The sequence below is a fragment of the Chroicocephalus ridibundus genome, chromosome 4 (genome assembly GCF_963924245.1).
Source record: "Chroicocephalus ridibundus chromosome 4, bChrRid1.1, whole genome shotgun sequence".
NCBI lineage: Eukaryota > Metazoa > Chordata > Aves > Charadriiformes > Laridae > Chroicocephalus > Chroicocephalus ridibundus.
The window spans coordinates 60,999,669-61,019,024 of record NC_086287.1 but is presented as its reverse complement, the minus strand read 5'-3'; the positions used below and the strand labels follow the sequence as shown (position 1 = coordinate 61,019,024).

At 37.3% G+C, this 19,356-nt stretch overlaps 1 protein-coding gene across 7 annotated transcripts in view; it reads left to right on the top strand.

Annotated features, from left to right (window-relative positions):
- The window catches only part of PPP1R13B (protein phosphatase 1 regulatory subunit 13B), an 84,092-nt gene extending 64,744 nt beyond the window's left edge, over positions 1 to 19,348 (top strand). For 4 of the 7 annotated variants that reach the window (XM_063333274.1, XM_063333273.1, XM_063333271.1 and 1 more), the window contains 14 exons: positions 906 to 1,007; positions 2,034 to 2,208; positions 2,610 to 2,806; positions 4,014 to 4,178; positions 5,031 to 5,211; positions 6,826 to 6,981; positions 10,315 to 10,484; positions 11,197 to 11,698; positions 12,232 to 12,998; positions 14,615 to 14,752; positions 14,837 to 14,970; positions 15,712 to 15,878; positions 16,764 to 16,963; positions 17,835 to 19,348. In XM_063333274.1, coding sequence (XP_063189344.1) covers positions 906 to 1,007; positions 2,034 to 2,208; positions 2,610 to 2,806; positions 4,014 to 4,178; positions 5,031 to 5,211; positions 6,826 to 6,981; positions 10,315 to 10,484; positions 11,197 to 11,698; positions 12,232 to 12,998; positions 14,615 to 14,752; positions 14,837 to 14,970; positions 15,712 to 15,878; positions 16,764 to 16,963; positions 17,835 to 17,876 — 3,096 coding nt within the window. In that variant the 3' untranslated portion in view covers positions 17,877 to 19,348. The remainder of the gene's footprint in view (positions 1 to 905; positions 1,008 to 2,033; positions 2,209 to 2,609; positions 2,807 to 4,013; positions 4,179 to 5,030; positions 5,212 to 6,825; positions 6,982 to 10,314; positions 10,485 to 11,196; positions 11,699 to 12,231; positions 12,999 to 14,614; positions 14,753 to 14,836; positions 14,971 to 15,711; positions 15,879 to 16,763; positions 16,964 to 17,834) is intronic. The other 3 variants (XM_063333272.1, XM_063333276.1, XM_063333275.1) reach the window with 3 other exon arrangements.
- Positions 19,349 to 19,356: the final 8 nt, after the last annotated feature.

Below are 19,356 nucleotides of genomic sequence, written 5' to 3'. Positions count from 1 at the left end.
TCTTGTTACACCACACGCTCTTTCTTGTGATTGCATAGTAAAAAATGTGGTTGAAGTAATTTAATGTATAGATTTAAACTATGTTTGTTGATGGAACTATGAATATACTGAAACAATGCGTTCATTTTTAAAAACACACAATGTTTGGTCTCATACATTGTCACAGCATTATATAAATCTTAAATAATTTTCAGTAATTGCCTCTCTACCCCAGTTTTGTAAATGATTCGTTAGTTTTGAAATGCAAAAGGAATGATAAAGCCTTACTAATACTTTGTCTTTTCATTCAAAATTTGCTCAGTAATAGCCACTTACTTATTCAAAGGGGAAGAACTTTGCTTCACTTTTACAGACTGTTTTTCACAGATTCTTACCTTAAATGCTCCAATCTGCCAGGAACTTTCACCATCTTTGGATGTGAGAGCTTAGTGTCAGCCTTTATCTAAGGGTTCGTGTGAGGTTTTGTCCTGTGCTAGGTAAAAATTGCTACCCACCAGTAAAAGCTGCCAAGGCAGTTACACTGAAAATGTCAGGAAATGAAAGAAGCTTCAGATTCCGATTACTGCCTAAAATACCTGCTTACCTGTGTGTTATCACATGTGTCATACCAGTACTGTGTACCAATTCTATGGAGCATCTCAACAGAGCAGTGTTAAACATAGTAGAAGGGCTTTTCTCATTTGTTTTGTCTCTTAGTGTTTTCCTCTTTTATCTGCTTTTCTACTTTTTGCTTTTTCTGTCCCTGGTATGTGCATGGTCTGTGCTGTTTCTTTCTGCTCTGAGGTTCTGTACACTTTCATTAGGTGTCCAATGTGATTCTTCCTTTGAGGAGTGGGAATTTAGCTTCTATCATCAGAACACTTAATATACATCAACACATTAACGTAACATTTTGTGTTCTGCAGGTTGGGAATCCACGTGTTGAGCTCACTCTTTCAGAACTTCAAGATATGGCTGCCCGACAACAGCAGCAGATTGAAAATCAACAGCAAATGTTGGTTGCTAAGGTAATAATTATATACAGATCATAATAAATACAGATTTCCTTCAATATACACAAGCATAAGTTTAATGGATACAGAAAAACACATAATCCGTTCTAGAAAAGCTCAAGAAAGAGCTTGTTTTACCAAGTTAATCTTAACCTAGGCATTATATAGCATTGTAGTGTAAATGATACTATAACAACCTATGTCAAGTCAAATCATGTGTCTTTATAAAAATATCGCTAGCTTTTATTTGTCTCTTTTGAGGCCCGCTTCATGATCTGAGGTAGACCAGGCTTGACTCTATGCTTATCTTTAGTAGCTCATTCACTCCAGTATAGTAACACTGATGTAGGATGAGAATATGGCTGCCTTATATATATTCACGTATTACATTTCCAAAGTCTCTGAGATGTAAGAATCTAAGTATGTTTTCAGAGTGGGGAGTGAGTTTAATGTTTTTGACATTGTTGTAGGTGTTATAATATACAGTATGTGTTGGATGCTTGGAGTACTTAGGAATCAACCAATCGATTCTGTTCTTTCTTGATGAAAATAACGTAGAAAAAGAAACATTTTCGTTGTGTGCCCAGTGGAAGGACTATTATTTAGAATTGAAACATTATCTTACAGTAAGTCAGCTTGTTTAAAATGTTCTGTTGGACATATTTTGCCTTCTTTGGGAAGCTGGATAACGGCGTTGGAAGTTCATTTTGCAACAGCACAAAAAGTGTTGATAGCATCAGAAAACAAACTCCAGAGGAAGCATTACAGATATGTTTGAATGAGTATTCAGGCTAGGGTTGTATTTGGACATATATGTGAATTTGATACCTGGTCTAAAAAATCTTGAATCTCTGCTGTAAAACAGATTTTTTTTTTTTTTTTTTAACTTAAAGAGTTTTTCTAGGAGGACTGATACATATTTTAATCAGATAAAACTTTCCGAGAATAAAAAACCCCATGGATCATAGTGATGGGGTTTTCGAAGTTAACTTTTTTTTTAAATAAATGGGTAACCTCTTGTCAAAACCCCTTTTTTGTCAGGAACAACGTTTGCGTTATCTGAAGCAGCAAGAACGTCGTCAGCAGCAGTCTGTTTCTGAAAGTGAAAAGCTTCAAAAACTTAAAGAACGTGTTGAAACCCAGGAAACAAAGCTGAAAAAAATCCGTGCCATGAGAGGACAAGTGGACTACAGCAAGATCATGAATGGCAATCTGTGTATGTGGAATTTTTATGTAATTTATTTAATATCATTTACTAGTCACTGCATGCCTAGCAAATAATGCTTTATTTTTAGTCAATGTAGCATTGAAGGAGGATTTCAGATAGAATGTTTTTTGTCTTAAAGAGGGTGCTGTGTTTCATAGAAACTTTTATATGATGTAACTTTTTGTTTGTTTTATATAGTCAGGCATCAAGTCAGAATAAGTCTGTTCTCTAAGTATTAGGAAATATTATGACTGTTAGCAAATTCCCAACACACAAACATTGTATATGTGCATGCATATACTAGATTTAAAATGAGTGTGTTGTTTTTATCAATACCTGTAGAATTAAAAAAATTAACAACTTCTACTTTTCTTCATTGTTTTTTGTTATTTTTATCTTGTTAATTTTAGCAACTGAAATTGAGCATATAAGTGCCATGTTCCAGGAAAAGCAGCAGGAGCTACAGGCTGCAGTGTTAAAAGTGGATCAACTTACTCAGCAGCTGGAGGATCTAAGGAAAGGGAAACTGAATGGGTTTCAGTCTTACAATGGACAACTGACGGGACCTGCAGCAATAGAATTAAAAAAGTTGTATCAAGAGCTACAGGTAAGTAACAGAGAGATGCTAATTGGATGATAGCTGTAGATTTTAAGAAGTTGTATCACTGCTCTTATGGGTGGCTATTTGGTTCTGTGGCATCTCATCAAACTGGTGTATTGGGATGCAGTTAATGTGTGAGGTTGTAGTTAGCATATAACCCTTTATAAAACAGAATTTAATTAGCTTTAAAAACTGGTTTTGTTGTTGCTCATGCGCATAATGATACAAAGTATGCAAGTGTTCTTAAGGGAATTTCTCAGCCCCTAATACTGAAATACTGAATGTTGACATAATCTAGTATTTGTTTAATCTCTCTTTAAAAAAAAAAAAATAAAAATTCATTTTGGTACTTTTCTATTTTACAAAGAACTGGGTGTAGCCAGCTCACTTACATGTTGTCTTAACTTGGAGACATGACTGGACGGTGAATAAAAGCACAGTTAAAATGTATTTTGAAAATATAGCTCTAATGTCTGGTGTAAATAAACAAGATACATAAGAATAAAATAACACATTTTAACAAAATCATCAAAAATATAAGCTGCACTGCATTCACTGCACTATATAGTGCACTATAGCTGCAGACTATTCACACAATATTCCCTATATATCTTCCTCCAAGATGATTGTTATATCTAAAGTGTAGTTCTCATATGAGTAATTAAATATTCAATTTACATTGCAATTTTGTCCAGTTTTTATGTTTAAAAGTTATGGAATACTTAATTGTGTGCCAATATATTAGGATTTGAGGACTTTTTTTATTTACTCTCATGTACTTTATTGTGAGCAAGGCAACAGATGTAAGACATAGTTAATATTTATAAATTAATTTAAATTTCAAAATTAGTCTTGCTCATTTCTTTACATGAGCAAATACAACACACAGATTAATCCATCGTGAATTAGGAGTGGTGGTCCTTTTTTCTTCTTTTTCCCCTTTCTCCATTTATACAAGGCATATCTGCCTTTCGAGTATTTTTAGTGAAAAGATGTGTTTAATAGGTATCCACTTAGTTTATTAGGACATTTTTCCACTGTTTTATTGTAAGAGTGGTTCATGGTTGAAAATGCTAATTTGACAGGCTGTGTGGAAACATGACATCAGAGACATCAGAACAAGTTGCTGATCGAAATTGCTTTCAATTTTCTAACACTATTAAAAACCAACTTGACCAGCTTTCCCCCCCCGCCCTTTTCTTTTTTTCTGAAGATTCGTAACAGGCTTAACCAGGAGCAGAACTCCAAGCTTCAGCAGCAGAAAGAACTCTTAAACAAACGCAATATGGAGGTGGCCATGATGGACAAGCGAATCAATGAGCTGCGAGAACGACTATACAAGAAAAAAGTTGAGGCACGTCAAAAAGAAAACATTCCTGTAAGATAAACTGTTAAAAGGGCCACACTTTAGTTTAGTTTTAGTAAAGAGCCTATAAGAACTACACAGATCTCACTTTTTCCTAGCCAAGCAACACAATTACATCTAAAGGACCTGTTTTAAAAGTAGCAGGCTGCTTAGAACTATTTTAATGTTTTCCATAGCTATCAGAAAACTGTTAGATGGAATGTGTTTTCTTTTATTTTTCTTTATGGCACAGACCATACTATATTAAAAATAATAGTGGGTTATATTTCTAGGAAGGAAAGTGTCGTTATGGGCTGTGTTTCAAAGTATGAAAGCTAAAAAGTTTATTTTTATAAAATATTGATCTTCCAATATGTAAAACTGATAAAAATATAAATGGTCTGATAAAGTTAGTGTTAGTCTTAATAGTTGTCTGGAACTTTCTAAAAAAAAATAATCAGTTGTACAGTAGACCACTTACCTAAGGACTAGAGCAATCAGTTCTGGATTTCCATGTGCATTCCTAGCTAGAGGTATTGCTTTTAAGAAAACCCCATACATATTTGATCATTTAAGAACTCATTTTAGTCCATTTGCCTAAGAAAGACACAATGAAAGAGACTTTACACAGATAAAGGTTTCTACGAGAAATGTATGTGCTGTGGCTGAGAAACTTCATTTTTGCAGTGTTGATTCTAGGGAATAAAATTTGTACTTTCTGCTCTTTTTAGTAGAAGCATGGAGTATGGTAATTTAATTACAAAGGTGTCTTAGCTACAGTGCGTGGTTCTAGCTAATTAAATTTAGACCTCATGTTCGTGCACAAATGCCTACATTAAATGGAAGTTCACGTTTCAATTTGCCTTTTTTTTTTTTCTTTTGTAGTTGAATCGTATTAATGGAACTTCTTCACCCCAGTCATCCTTGAGTGCTTCAGGAAGGGTGGCAGCAGTAGGACCTTACATCCAAGTTCCCAGTGCTGGCACTTATGCTGTACCAGTAGATCCAGTTAAACCACAGTCTCTCACCATTGCTTCTAGCTCAACACACGGAAGATCAAAATCCGGTGAGCACTTAAGTATTAATACACATGGTTTGAAAAGGAATAATAAAGAAAAGGAATAATCTCAGGGCACCCAGTGTTGGCATAATCTCTGTAGGGGAAGAGGCAATTTTTAGTTGTCTTAGTTCTGTGAATTGGACATCAGTCATTTGATATGAGGTGGTTTTGCCTCTTGCCAAGAATTTTTCTTAGGAGACAGAGTGTTTTCTTTGACATTTTACTAGCTGGTACACTGCAAAAAGGAGCACATGTTCCTTTACAGATTCTATGTTCTGTCTTTAATAGCTTTTCAATTAGTTGGTGTGTTTAAATATAATAATGAAATCAACTTTGTGGCAAACTATATTATAAACAACTATTTACAGTATGTTGCTTTTTGTCAAGTAAAACAAAGCTAGCAAACAAGTAAAAATAGTATTACTTCTCAGAAGGAGACTAAATAGGAAAATAAAATAAAACTATGAGAGGTTTTTGCTCCAGCTGAGATATGAGAATTTGTGGTGCTTCAAGCATTTCTGAAATGGAATAACCTTAGCATTCATGCTGTTTACTTGTTTCTGCCGTCGTTAGTGAAGGAGCTGCCTCTCCAGAGTACTCCCCAGAACTTGATGTCCAAAATTGGCTTCCGTGTCTCCCATAATTAATAATTCAATCTACATTATAAAATAAAACTTTTAATTTTTTTTTTTTAATTTGCATTGGAGACTGAAGGAAGCAGGTCATGGCATTTGGGCCTTAAGTTTTCATTCTGGCAAAGCTCACCCCTCTGCTCACATCTTAGCAAAAGCAGAATTCTTAAGAAATGGTTAGCTAGGAAAACGCGCATAATACAATGGGTTGAACCACAGGACTTGGTTTACTCTCCTATGCGAGATCTAAAAAATGAGATAAGCAATGACCACTAGAGCAGAGCTTCTGCAGTATTCACATATGTTCCAATACTTAAAAGCGAATACTCCAGCAAAGCTTGCAGCTTGCCTCCAAATAGGGAGGAAGAGGTGGAAGGAAGACAGCCTGAACCTCTCTGAAGGAAGGAATGACAGAAATGCTCCCCAAAAAAACCCAAGATCAGGAAGTGAAACTATCTAAACAGAACTTAAAAAAACCGCAGTTTTTTCCATTGATAATAGTGATTTAACAATACCTTTAGTTTAATTCCAAGGTTGTACAAACCCTATCCCTCTGGTTTTATGGAAAAGTCTGAAGAATATAGAATTACTTAATTGCAGGGTAAAGTGACAGATTTGCAACAGTTTTGTTAATATGAACCTGAAAAGATATATACACACCCACTTCTAGACCTACCTCAGGACATTAAAAGATCTCTGAATGATAGCTTTTTGATTTTATAAAAATAATTATTGAACCTTAGGACTGACTTTGTATTTATTACTCTAAGTGTACTTGAGTAAAGTCCTATAAGATAGATTTATGTAAGGAGAAGCTTATATGCTCCCAGGAAGAAAAGAAATAATTTTTTTTCAACTGTCATGCTTTTATTTCTCATTATCTGAGTGTTCCTGTTCTAATTTCTCCATTGTCATTGTTATAATTTTTCCACCACTTTTTTTTCTTTCTTTTTCTGTGTAACTGGATCTGCCTTGGTGTGTCCGGTAGAGACAGACTGTGGGTGTGTGAAAAAATCTCCAGACACCTGGAAGGTTTCTGATTTAGACATAATAGTGGATCCTATTCTGTCACCTCCCACTTCTCTTCAGTCCGCTGTTCACAATGTCATCCGCCTGGCACCTACTCTCTTTGACACCCAGCACTGTGAGTCCATAGAAGATCTCTGGCTAGCTAAGAACTCAGTTTTTAATATGGTCATCTGAGCTCTTGCATACAGATGCATATTAAACAGCATCTTTAGAACTTGCTTTGTGGTCTGGCATGCAGAAGATGCTGTTGAAATGTAAAATTCTTGAGAAGTTGCTTTTCATCTTTGAAGGAAACAGATTTGCAGCAAATTCATCCCTGGAGTACTGGGGTAGAATACCTAGGGATGAGTTTTCTTCATTGAAAAACCTTCACATTCTCTAATTGTTATTAGAAAATTCATCGTAATCACCAAAGCATGTTTCAGTATATCTCAGATTAGATAGCTGTATTACATACAGGTTTAGCTTGAGTTACTTTGTGAGAAACTTTGAGTTTCCACATTGCACTGGTGTCAGAGTTGGGATAAAAACCTCACTCTGTCCAAGTCAATAGCAAGAATCTTGCTGACTTCCATTGGACAAAAACGTTACACTTGGTTTACGCTTCAGTGCTTTAGTAAATATCCTGGATCCAGACCTACAAACATTTTTAGGTAAAATCAGAGAAAATGCGCAAAGCCTTTTGTGTCTGCATGTTACTGTCGTCTTTATGTAAATACAAAATGGGCTGGTGGGAGTTGAAATACACCAGGTGTTAGGTAGTCTTACAAGCGGCAGACCAGAAGGTACCTTTGGAGAAGAAAAGGAAGCCAGTTGGCTGAAATGGCAGCGGGGCTGCTGGGAGCAGGAGCTAGTGAGGGCTTGTGAGAATGGCGTTGCCATCAGATGGGCAAGAGTATCCGGGACCTGTTCAGTCTAATCAAAGACAGCGGAAGGCAGATGCTGTTTGGCTGCCTCCTCTTAGCTCCTGTCGCACAGGCCCTGGCACCATACGCTGCATTTACACGTTGCAACAGCAGCTTAGTTAAGTGCATGAGATTTGGCTTGGGTTGTGGGAGTACGTGAGAGGTGTGCTCATAAAACATGCACGGCAGCTGGCGAGTCTGCCAGATTGTAACGTGAAGGGCATGAAGGTGGGAACAGTTACATTCTGATGTTTATGTAAGTAGAATGAAACAGAGAAGTTAGAGAGGGGAGTTTGAAATTACTTCCAGTCTGTTATCTCAGAATCTGGGGATGAACCTGCTAATATTTGGAATTCAAAGGATCACAAAAAGTTTTTGTATAATTATCTTTCTAATAGAAGAGTGTGGGCTTGTATTTGCAGGTAAGATAATTAAATTCTTTGTGATTTTTGCTGCTCTCTCTAAATGCTTTCATAATAGCTAAACTTTATGGTAAAGATGCTTTCATGTTTAGTGTGAATCAGTTATAACACCTTTTACTGCTCTTCAGAACAAAAGTTTTATTGAACCGTAACCTTACTGTGAGTTATGGAACATCCTGTGAATTTTGTAAGGTAAACATTAATTCAGTGCATACTTGGAAATTTTGCCATTATTTAGGGTCACAGTATTTAGACAGTCAGCTTTTTTGGTCCTGCTCTCGATAACCAGATGATTAAAACCAAAAACAAACGAAAACCCCAACATGTCTGGTTCTTGGATGTTGCCAATACTAGAGCTGAGCCTCATTATTTTATTTCCTGGCAGTTTGCAAGTGTGAAAAGTGATTTCTGGACAATGCACTATATTCTCAGTGTAAAAGTATGGGAGTGTTAACCCTATTTAAATGACCAACCACAAAAATACTCTTGCTCCGAAGTAATTATCTCTCAGAATTCAAACACAGTTGATCTGAATTTGAAAGGTTAATACAATATATGTATTATTAATATATTATGTGTAATATTAAGGAATATTAAGGAATGGTCTGCACAGATAATTAAAAAATAATTAGTATGGTAGCTTAAATGTGGAGGTATAACTTTTTTTGCCTCTCACTTAAAAGTGATATAACTTTCACAAGCCTGTAAATAGGTTTATGAGCCAATAGAGTGAATTTCTACTTGTATAGTGAAAACACTGGGTTGTAATTGTCAAGAAATCTTCAGGTTGTCATTTCTGATAACCTCTCCCCCCAGTGGGGGAGAGAAAAGGGACACTCAGTAAAGAGGGATAAGGCTTATGGATAGAAAGTAGAGCCTTGATGTTAAATTCACTGTAATGAGAATGTTCCTATTTGCTGTACTAGACAGAGGATGGCAAAAAATTCTAGAAATAGCCTTGCTGATTCTGTTTTCTAGGGGCTTAAAATTTACATGAAATGGGAAACTTTGCCATGAAATACCTGATTTTCATCTGATGTTGCCTTATTATGGGGTCTGGAAATCTCAGTAGATCTACAAACACACACCCACCCCTCCCGCCATTTTAGTTGTTATCTTCTAGTAAAGTTAGCTACGCATTGCATGTCATCTTTGCTGATCCTAAGGGCTCCACCAAGATAATTACAGGCAATAGGGAAGGAGAAATGCTCTCTGGTCTCCTTAGAGTAAGAGAAACCTGAAGATTAATCTTTTAAAGGCAAATCAAAGCCTTAGGATCTAACCAGTTACTATAAACCAGACCTCATTATCAGGCTATTTAAACTCTTGCTTACCTAGAGAACAGAAACTAAATAGTTTCACGCATTTAATAAAGTAAGATATCAATTAATCTAGAATTTCATTAAGGATTTATTGCCTCAGTTTATGTGCAGCTGTGCATGATTTTTTGCGTATGAAGAAGATAAAAGCCCATGACTTGTATCTTGACACTATGAATTGAAGTTGTCAGCTGACTTTATAAATTTCTTTAAAACTAAATCTCTGGGGCAATTCTAATCATGTGAGTACGCTGAGGAAAAACAAAAGGTAAGTTAAATGGCCACTTCCAGCAAAGGAATGTATGCTTTTGTTCCACCCCATTGTTGAAACGATTTTTTACATCCTGTTGTGAGTGAATGAATCTAGTAACCACAGTTTAAATTTGGAGTCAGTCCACTCAGAGCTTACGTAGACTTAACATGTAGCATAATTTGACAGTGTCTCTGCATAATACCAAAAGAACTATGTTGATGAAGTGTTTCTGGAAGGATTTTTGTTCTGAACTTGTTTGCCTACTAACAGTAGACTATGCAACGCTCAAACCAAAATTTTAACCATCTTTTTTTCTATAGAAATTTTCGATACAATCTGAATGTCAAAGGGTTATGAACAGCATACTATATGCAGTGATTGGGCTTTCATTATTGATTTCTGAATCAAACATTAATAGTGATTTCTCTCATTTATGGAATCGAATTAATCCTGTTGTAATCTAAGCTATTCCCTTTCACATGTTGTTTTACTTGTTTGCAATGGTGGTGTGGATTATCTTAAATATAGTATTTTTTGTCTGTTTTAAAGCTAATGATGGAAATTGGCCAATACTTAAACAGAGTTCAACCCCTGTGGTGAAACCCCCTCAGATCTCCAACACAGACTGGAAAGAATCAAGCATGGATACTGCTTTAAAACAAGGAACTATATCCAGCCAGCCTTTGCCAACTTCAGTTTTAGGAAGTACCGACAAGCTGGTGCGTTTCATCTGCGATATGTTTATAGATCTCTCTTGATGAAATTATGAACCTTTGGCTTCCATAGCTGAACTCACTTTGGTCACATATACATTTGGTTTCCCTGTTGATAATTATATAAAAAGTCATAAAGAAAATTACCTTTGTATTCCTCCTGTTCCTTCCTGTTCTCATCACATTACAATTATTTTATTTCAACTTCAGTAGTTTGTTTTACTTTATGTTCTTTTACGTATCCCGTTTCCCCTTTTCTCTCCCTTTGCTTCTCCTAATCGTCTTCCCCACCTTCCTATTTTTCTAATTCAGATCTTTGTAACTCTTTTTCCTTGGTGTAGATTATCACTTTTTCAATGCATTCTTTTCTCACAAAAATCTCACAGAATAAGTCATTAAATCCATCCTTGAGTGAGTCCACTGGTGTTGTCTGTCTGCACTGTTGTTCTAGTACTTTATGAATTCTTTAAGACTGTAATCTTTAAAGAATAAGGACCTTGTCTTTAAATAGTTTTGGTAAACTCTGTTATCACACTATCTATTATCAAATACATTATCAACAAGATACCGAGATCCAGAACAAGTTATTCAGGCTTTGAAAGTATGCAAATAGTTTTGGATTCATATTAATGTATTATGGCTGAAGATGCCTTTAAACAGTAGCCTCTGCCTGATGTATGATGAGGTCTTGCGATAAATATTTATTGTTCTTACATAGGGTCTAGACCTGGGAAAGGTGCCACCAACAGTTCCTGGTGTAAGCAAGCAGTTGCCTCAAAACTATGGGACCTATCCAAGTCCAGTTCCCTTAGGAACAGGTTCTACAAATTCTCTAGAAAGGAGGAAGGATGGCAGCCTGCCCAGACCTGGCACCAGTATAACAAATCGGCAAAGACCTGTTCCGCTTCCGCCGCCAAGCAACGTACATCAGCCCAGTTCTTCACAACAGATCCAGCAGAGAATTTCTGTACCTCCCAGCCCTACGTATCAACCTTCCGGTCCCCCCTTGTTCCCAGGAGGGGATGGCAGGCCAGAGCTCCCTTTAACTGTGGCAATCAGACCTTTTCTAGCTGATAAAGGATCAAGACCTCAGTCTCCCAGAAAAGGGCCACAGACAGTGAACTCCAGTTCCATCTACTCAATGTATCTTCAGCAAGCAACACCGCCAAAGAATTATCAACAAGCTGTATACAATACGTTAAATAAGTCAGTAAAAGCAGGTAGAATATATTTTGCTTTATTTTTTTTTCATTTGAAATAGACTGTTAAAATCTACTTAATTGGGTTTAGTTTACTTTCTGTGTCAGTTTGAAAAACTTGTCTAAATCTGTGAGAAGAGGAAAGATATTTTTATGTCTGCAGCATGGCAGGAAAAATGATCCCATATATTTTCGGGGCGATAAATAAGTGTACATTTGACTACCTTGTATTTAAAAGAAGGTGCAGTTAGAACAGTCCAGGTACTCTACCATAATTTCAGAAACAAGTTGAAAAAACAGTGTCTAGGGAGGAGAGGTTTTCTCCTCTTACTGTTTCCTCATGAAAGAGGAAAAACATTCCAAGTGTTACTTGTAGGTTCACCATCATGTGAGTATTTATTTCTGTTTTGATAGGTTTCAATGTAATTGATTTTTTTCTTTCTGTATTAGTGCCAAACAAGTAGCAACAGAGATACACACACAGTTTATTTGCAAATATTTTATTGTGTAACTGAGAACAGTTCTTCACTGTTTTCCATCTTTCTTTTCTTCAGTTTATGGAAAACCTGTATTACAATCTGGTTCGACTTCTCCCTCACCCTTGCCCTTCCTTCATGGTTCTTTGCCTGCCCAGACTTCCTCACAGCCACAGTCTCAGCCTCAGACTGAGGTCTCTGAAAAAGATCAAGAGCTGGAAAACGCTCCACCATCCAGTGAAAACAGCAATGTGGAAAACATTCCTCGTCCTCTCAGTCCTACTAAGCTCACACCTATTGTGCATTCACCCCTACGATATCAAAGTGACGCTGACCTTGAAGCTCTGAGAAGAAAATTGGCCAATGCTCCTAGGCCGTTAAAGAAGCGTAGTTCTATCACTGAACCAGAAGGCCCAAGTGGACCAAATATACAAAAATTATTGTATCAGCGCTTTAATACTCTTGCTGGAGGAATAGAAAGTGCTCCTTTTTATCAGCCAAGCAATCCACAGGACTTCATAGGCATCTTAGCTGATGTTGATAATGGTAACGCTAGTACCAACGGCAATATTGAAGAACCTATTTCCGTGCAACCTACAGTTCCTCTTCCTGATGAGCCCCCCCCTTCGTCAGATGCCAATGATAACGAATTACCTTCTCCTGCTACTGAGGAACTGATAAGCACTGAAACCACAAATCAAACGTCTGAGACAACTGAAGATAACAACAACAATCCTGCGATAGTTCCTTCTACTGAACAGTCACCCAGTCCCACGCCTGAGGTCAGTTCTCCAGTAGAAGATGAAGCTCCTTTGCCTCCTGCTCTTCCTCCTCCACCTCCTCCAGTAAGTAACACAACAAAACAAAAAAAAGGCGATTTTGTGAACTATAGAATTAGCTGTTTGCTTAAGCATAACTGGAAGATGGTAAACTTATGCTAAATGGTATGTTTGCACTTCAAGTTTCATGATACTAAAAGAAAAGTAAACCGGAGGGCTCCCAGGAGAATTCTGATGGATTAGTTTCCTTACTACTGTAGCTGTTTAATAAGGAAAGTATGCATACAGGCAGCAGGAGGTTGTGTATGTACTTTAGGTTGTAGAACTTTTGGGGGGATATACTCTTGCTGTAGAACTAATTCTAGAATCTGAGATTCCATAAAAAATATTTTTTTTACTTCCCGGGCCTACAAAGATAACTATTTGGATGAAACTAAGGGCAAGCTGTGTCAGCGGGAAGCCTTTTAATTGGCAGACAAGCTGAAATAACTCTTCTGGGAGAAGTGTGCTCCTTTTTCCCACTCAGCAGAGAGGTGCGAGGCCAGGGCTGACAACACAAACACCAACACAGCTGGCTTGGTTTAGCAGAAATGTTTTTCTAATGGGCTTGTCACATAATTTGAATTGCTTTCGAAGTCCCTCCTCCAGCTGCACCATCTTTTAAATACTGGTCACTACCTACAGCATATGGAGAATTGAAAATAAGGAGAAAACTGAATTTTATTCTTAGCTATTGATATGATTCACTTTAACCTTGGTTTCAAAGACTATGTCCACTTTTGATTCACGTAGGGACCTTGCGTTCCTCTGGCAATTTGACTGCAGTGTGCACAGGGCCTTATATGCATTTTCCGTGAGCAAAAGTGGGCCAGGATACTTCTGGGAGACTGGAATATGCTGGCAAACAGATATTACTCATACTGTGAGAGGTTTATTTTCCAAACTGAAATAGCCATACTAAATAGGAGCATAAATGAAAACGGATCTTACAGTGCTAGAGACTGAAAGCACTCTATACAAGCTGTAATTAATAATAGATTTTTTTTTTTTTCTGCAAAGTGACAAGGACACATGTGAATGATTCAGTATATTCTCAAAACATATTTAAATGTGTTTCAGATCTTGAGAATGTGGCTTCTGATAGCACCAGCTAGACTGTCACATAAAATAGCTTCGTGTCCTGTACTTTTCTTTCCCACAGCAAAACTCGTCACTTGTCAGTACTGACCTGCAGCAGATACTTTTGCGAATTCAGGGCAAAGATTCCTCTGAGCAGAGACTGATACTCGGGCTTAGTTGTGTCACACTTTCTAGTCGAAGCTAAAGTTCTGACAGTGTCTCAGACAATCCACCAGAAACACATTCAGCTCACATTAGACACAATTAATATTGTGGTGCTCAAAACCCATGGACTTAAGCACTTTGTTCTTTGGACGCGCTGCCTTTGAATAGATACCTCTGGATTATATTGGCAGGCTTTTTCATTTTTTTTTTAACTGAATAAGATGTAGTAAGATATCAAGCCTTTTATTTAGAGATTTTATAATAAATGTTCGTATAGTTCTAATTACCATTTAAGGAGGATGGGATTCTTAATCTAGTTAAAAAGCAACTAACTGAATCATTTGTAATACGTATACGGTAACCTGAAATGATGGCTTCCAACCTTCTTCTCTACTCAGACAAAACGTACCAATTTGAAGAAGCCAAACTCGGAAAGAACAGGCCACGGTTTGAGAGTGAAGTTCAATCCGTTGGCCCTCCTCCTAGATGCTTCTTTGGAGGGAGAATTTGATCTCGTACAACGAATCATATATGAGGTGAGCTTCTAAACAATGGCAACCTCTTTAAATATTTAGAAAAGGGGGGGAAAAAAAAGCACTGAACTACTTTGTTTTCAATAGGTTGATGATCCCAGTAAACCAAACGATGAAGGAATTACACCGCTGCATAATGCAGTGTGTGCTGGTCATCACCACATTGTGAAGTTCCTGCTTGATTTTGGTGTAAACGTAAATGCAGCAGATAGTGATGGGTGGTAAGTGTCAAGATTTTTAATTCGGCATCTGGGAGAAGCACCATTTTGATGCATTCTTGAGATTCAGTTGAAACCTGTTTTGGGAACAATTTTCTTCCTAAAGATGAGCATTTTCTAATCTCTAGGTGGTGGCAAACTCAAATGCAAGGTCACACTGTGTTCAAGTCGTGCAAGCACACTTACATCATAAAGTATGCTACATTTTGGTTTTACTTAGTGGTACAGTTGCGTTTCTGATTCACGTGTTGAAATAATTAAACTGTAAATAACAAGTTACAACAGTTAATTTGCTTTAGTCTCATCTTCATATAACCCACTATGAATTTTGGTGTTCTTGAAGAATTTAGACTTACAGGTCGATGTAGCACTTGTGAAGCGTTTGGAGGGGATGTGAAATCTTGCTGTGCTGACCTGTTTAGCCCTACCTTCGTGTTACCTTTCAAATTTCCTCATATTGGAAAAAATACTCTTTTATACCCAGCAGCTTTGTAAGCTGTAAAAATCGACATTTTTGCTAACATCTATTTTATGATGTTTGGCTTTACTGGAGTCAGGTAAATTCTGGAAGCCATTCCAGTTGCATGACAGGTTTTGGACAAAGCATACATATACTATAATCATAAAGAACAATTTCCTTTAAAAACAGATAGGCTAAACCAGACAAGATGGCTATCGCAAGACAAAATAGTTCGGATGCATGGAAGTTTATTTTTTCATGTGTACATTTTTGCTTTATTTCAGGACACCTTTGCATTGTGCTGCTTCTTGCAATAGTGTTCATCTCTGTAAACTGCTGGTTGAATCTGGGGCAGCCATTTTTGCTTCAACTATAAGTGATATAGAAACTGCTGCAGACAAGTGTGAAGAGATGGAAGAAGGTTATATTCAGTGTTCCCAGTTCTTGTACGGTAAGCTGTGACACTACTTTACAAACTTTTTTTAGCTTTTCTAAAATTCATCCCTTTCTGTCTCTCTGATCTGTACGAAACATCTGCTTAGGCCTCAGACTTGACAACACTGCCCATCACCTGCCTCTTCTTTCAAAATGCTAAAAACAGGATAGTCTTTTCATTATTATATTGCTTGTAGTCCTTAAGTTCTTTCATTTATTTCACAGGCTCCTCCTAATGTTACAGATTTTTCAAGTTTAATTTGGCTTAATTTCGAGGAAATGCTTCCATGGGGAGGTTTTGACAGTAGCAGTGAGTTGTCAAGCATCTTGACAGAGATACTCCAACTTCCAGATGGACAAATTTCTAGCAGCTCACATGAAGAAACACATATACTTTAAAAATTTGTCTTAGTAACTAAATACATTCTGCAAGTTAATAATTCATAATCTACATCGGAGAACATAAATGTCATTAAGGCTCTAGATAGCAGATAGCTGACATTGTGCAGATTTTCAAAAGCTTCAAGTGTTGCTGGAGAAGGCCTGCTGGAGAAAGCAGACCTGTGAGAAGCATACGGCAGTTCTATAAAGCTGCTTTGCTCAAACTTTTGTAAAACTATTTTTATCCTCATTTGAATAAAAGATTGTAAAGCTTCTATTACGTGTATAATAAATGAGAAAACCCTCATGCTCTAAATGGGTTTAAAATATTTTGTAAAATTTGGTTTTATCATGCAGTTAAACTTCTGAGAGCATTTCATCATGAAAATGCTGAAAACTGTTCATGAAGTTTTATTAATAAGAGAGTAATATTTGGGCCGCGGTGTCCATACTAAAATCTCAGAGGGGAAAAACAGGATATTTTACCATCCTAGTGTGTTCTCTAATTTGTGGTTAACAGGAGTGCAAGAGAAGTTGGGCGTGATGAATAAAGGAGTGGTGTACGCTCTGTGGGATTATGAAGCCCAGAATAATGACGAGTTGTCATTCCACGAGGGCGATGCCATTACTGTTCTAAGACGCAAGGATGACAATGAAACCGAGTGGTGGTGGGCCCGCCTCAACGATAAAGAAGGCTATGTGCCTAAAAATCTTCTTGGGGTAAGGTCTTCTTAAGTTACCTATTTTTTACGTCTTGTGAGGTAGGAACACAAAATGGATTTTTGGTCAGAATCCCTCTGTGCATCATCTGGATACACTGCCATGAAATGCTGCAAAGCAGATTATCCTTAGTCTCTCTGACCTTTCTGTCATTGTAACCAAAAAAGGAGAGGCTGTGGTTGGAACATTAGGGCTGTTTTTTTTATTTGATGAGTTAGTATATTTAGTGTCTTTTATGCTTTAATCTTTGAGACTTTTTTGCTTTGGCTAAAACACAGGGCCCCTATAAAGTGTGTTGGCTCTGTTAGGCAGCACGAAGCTTTGCCCAAGAAGTTCTTTGGGAAGGTTTTTAACACCTGGCACAAGATAACATACAAATTTAAAACAGGAAAGAGCCTTGAAGATGACAACTTTAGGCGAGTTGTTTAGGCAAGTCGTTTATGCTGCTCCCAGTCCAAGGGAACGCTGCTGTCATGAGTGCCCAGGAATGTAAGGCTGTTAAGTAGAGAGAGACAGAGGACAAAATGCATAAGAAAACCTTAGAGAGCAGGACATGAGCGCTCTCTAACACTTGACAGGGAATCCTTTGGTCTGGTCTGGGATCTTGAGCTAAATGAACCACATCATGTTCAAAGCAGCAGCTGGGGACAGGAATAAGTCAGCCCTTGGCCTCCCACTACTTCTGTCTTAATTTTTGAGAAGTTCAGAGGTTACCTAAAAACATGCTGTAGCTTACAAAAACCTCACCCCCCCCAAAACCACTTCATTACCCAGTTCCTGTTAGTAAGTAGCCTTGGTTATAATTGAATTGATTTACATTTAACTTGGTATTAACCACACAAAGCCTAATATTTTTATTCTGTTTTTACAGTTGTATCCACGAATAAAACCTAGACAGCGAACCCTTGCTTGAATTCAGTTGTACAACAGTGCAATACCGTGCTGGTAACTGGAAACTTAAAACATACACTGGAGCCATCATTTTTGATCATTTCACACAGAGACATAAAACTATGATATTTAGTTTTAATGGTGCTTTCTCTTGCTAAATGGACAGCATCCAAGATTTTCAAGATCTGCAGTTTGTAAATGAGGATCGTTTTTATGTGACCCACCACTGATGAGGAGAGCGATGCCTCCAGTACCTACAGTGTTGCACCAACTATCGTCTAAAGCAGTGTTTTAAGTTAAAGTTCCGTGGTAGGAGCTTTCTTGTGTTAAATGTTCTGAGGTGTCACTTGCGGAGTGCAGATACGCTGTCCAGTTTGCTCCAACCCCCACAGTAACTGTCCCACATCAGGATTTCAGATATTTTGTTCGATACCAGTGAACGTTGAGTTCTCATTACTGATCAACTCTTTGGGTTCTAGGACACGAGGTCTTCACCTATTACCTGCATAATTAGTCACCAAAGCTTTATGAAGGCTAGGATTTTAAGGGGTAACGTGTTATACACTTAAATCCTAGTCTCGACAACCCCAACAAAAGCTTTACATAGTCTAGCATCTAGTATTATTTGCATTTAGAATCAAGCTAGAGAACTAACAAAACAACAGCATTTGTACACTTCTCACACCCCCTACGCAGTGTTTCACTTGGTGTTTTATTTTCTTATTATGCAGCCGACAGCACCAGTGTTACCTCTACTAATGTAAAGGTTCCCCTACTAACCGCCTGAGCTCGTCCATTCTGGACAGAACAGTTAGTACCGAACTTGCAGCAGCTTAAGGGATTTTGTACGTCTGCGTGGATGAAAGTGCAATAGTTGAAAAGGGTAAGAGTTGGGGTAAGGGTTAAACTGTGTAATTTGAAGTCTGCCAGAGTCAGTCTAGAAGAAAATATGAAGGAGGGGATAGATGTAGAGAGAGGGCTGGGTAGATGCTAAGTTGAGGAGAAGAAAGAAATGAGGTTTAGTGAAGGATTTAAGAAAGGCAATAGCTTATTTGAGGACAGTTTCTGTGGTTCTTGGCAACCTACATCTGTTGCCAAGGCAAGTTATGCAATAACCTATTCCACTACATTGTAGTTTCAAGGGAAAAAAAAAGGCACTTCACTGGAATTTTAATTGTACATGATTTTATATACCAAAAGTATATTTTGAATTTCCCATTATAAGTTTTAGCCATGTTTCTTGTAATTTTCTCCCATTTAACAGTATGCAATTTGATTAATTCTTCAAGTTCTGTGTATAATTTATATATCCATTTCTGCAGTGCTGTAACTTGCTTTTACCACAGGTTAGCATTAACTGTATATATTGTGGTGAAAAGTGAAAGGGTATTATTGTTGAAGAATTTGCTACATGAATGTGATGATTTCAAGAGCCTATGATACACTAATTCAGAGAAGATGTAAATGTGCACAATAAAGTACTGCTAAGGCATGGCTGCATT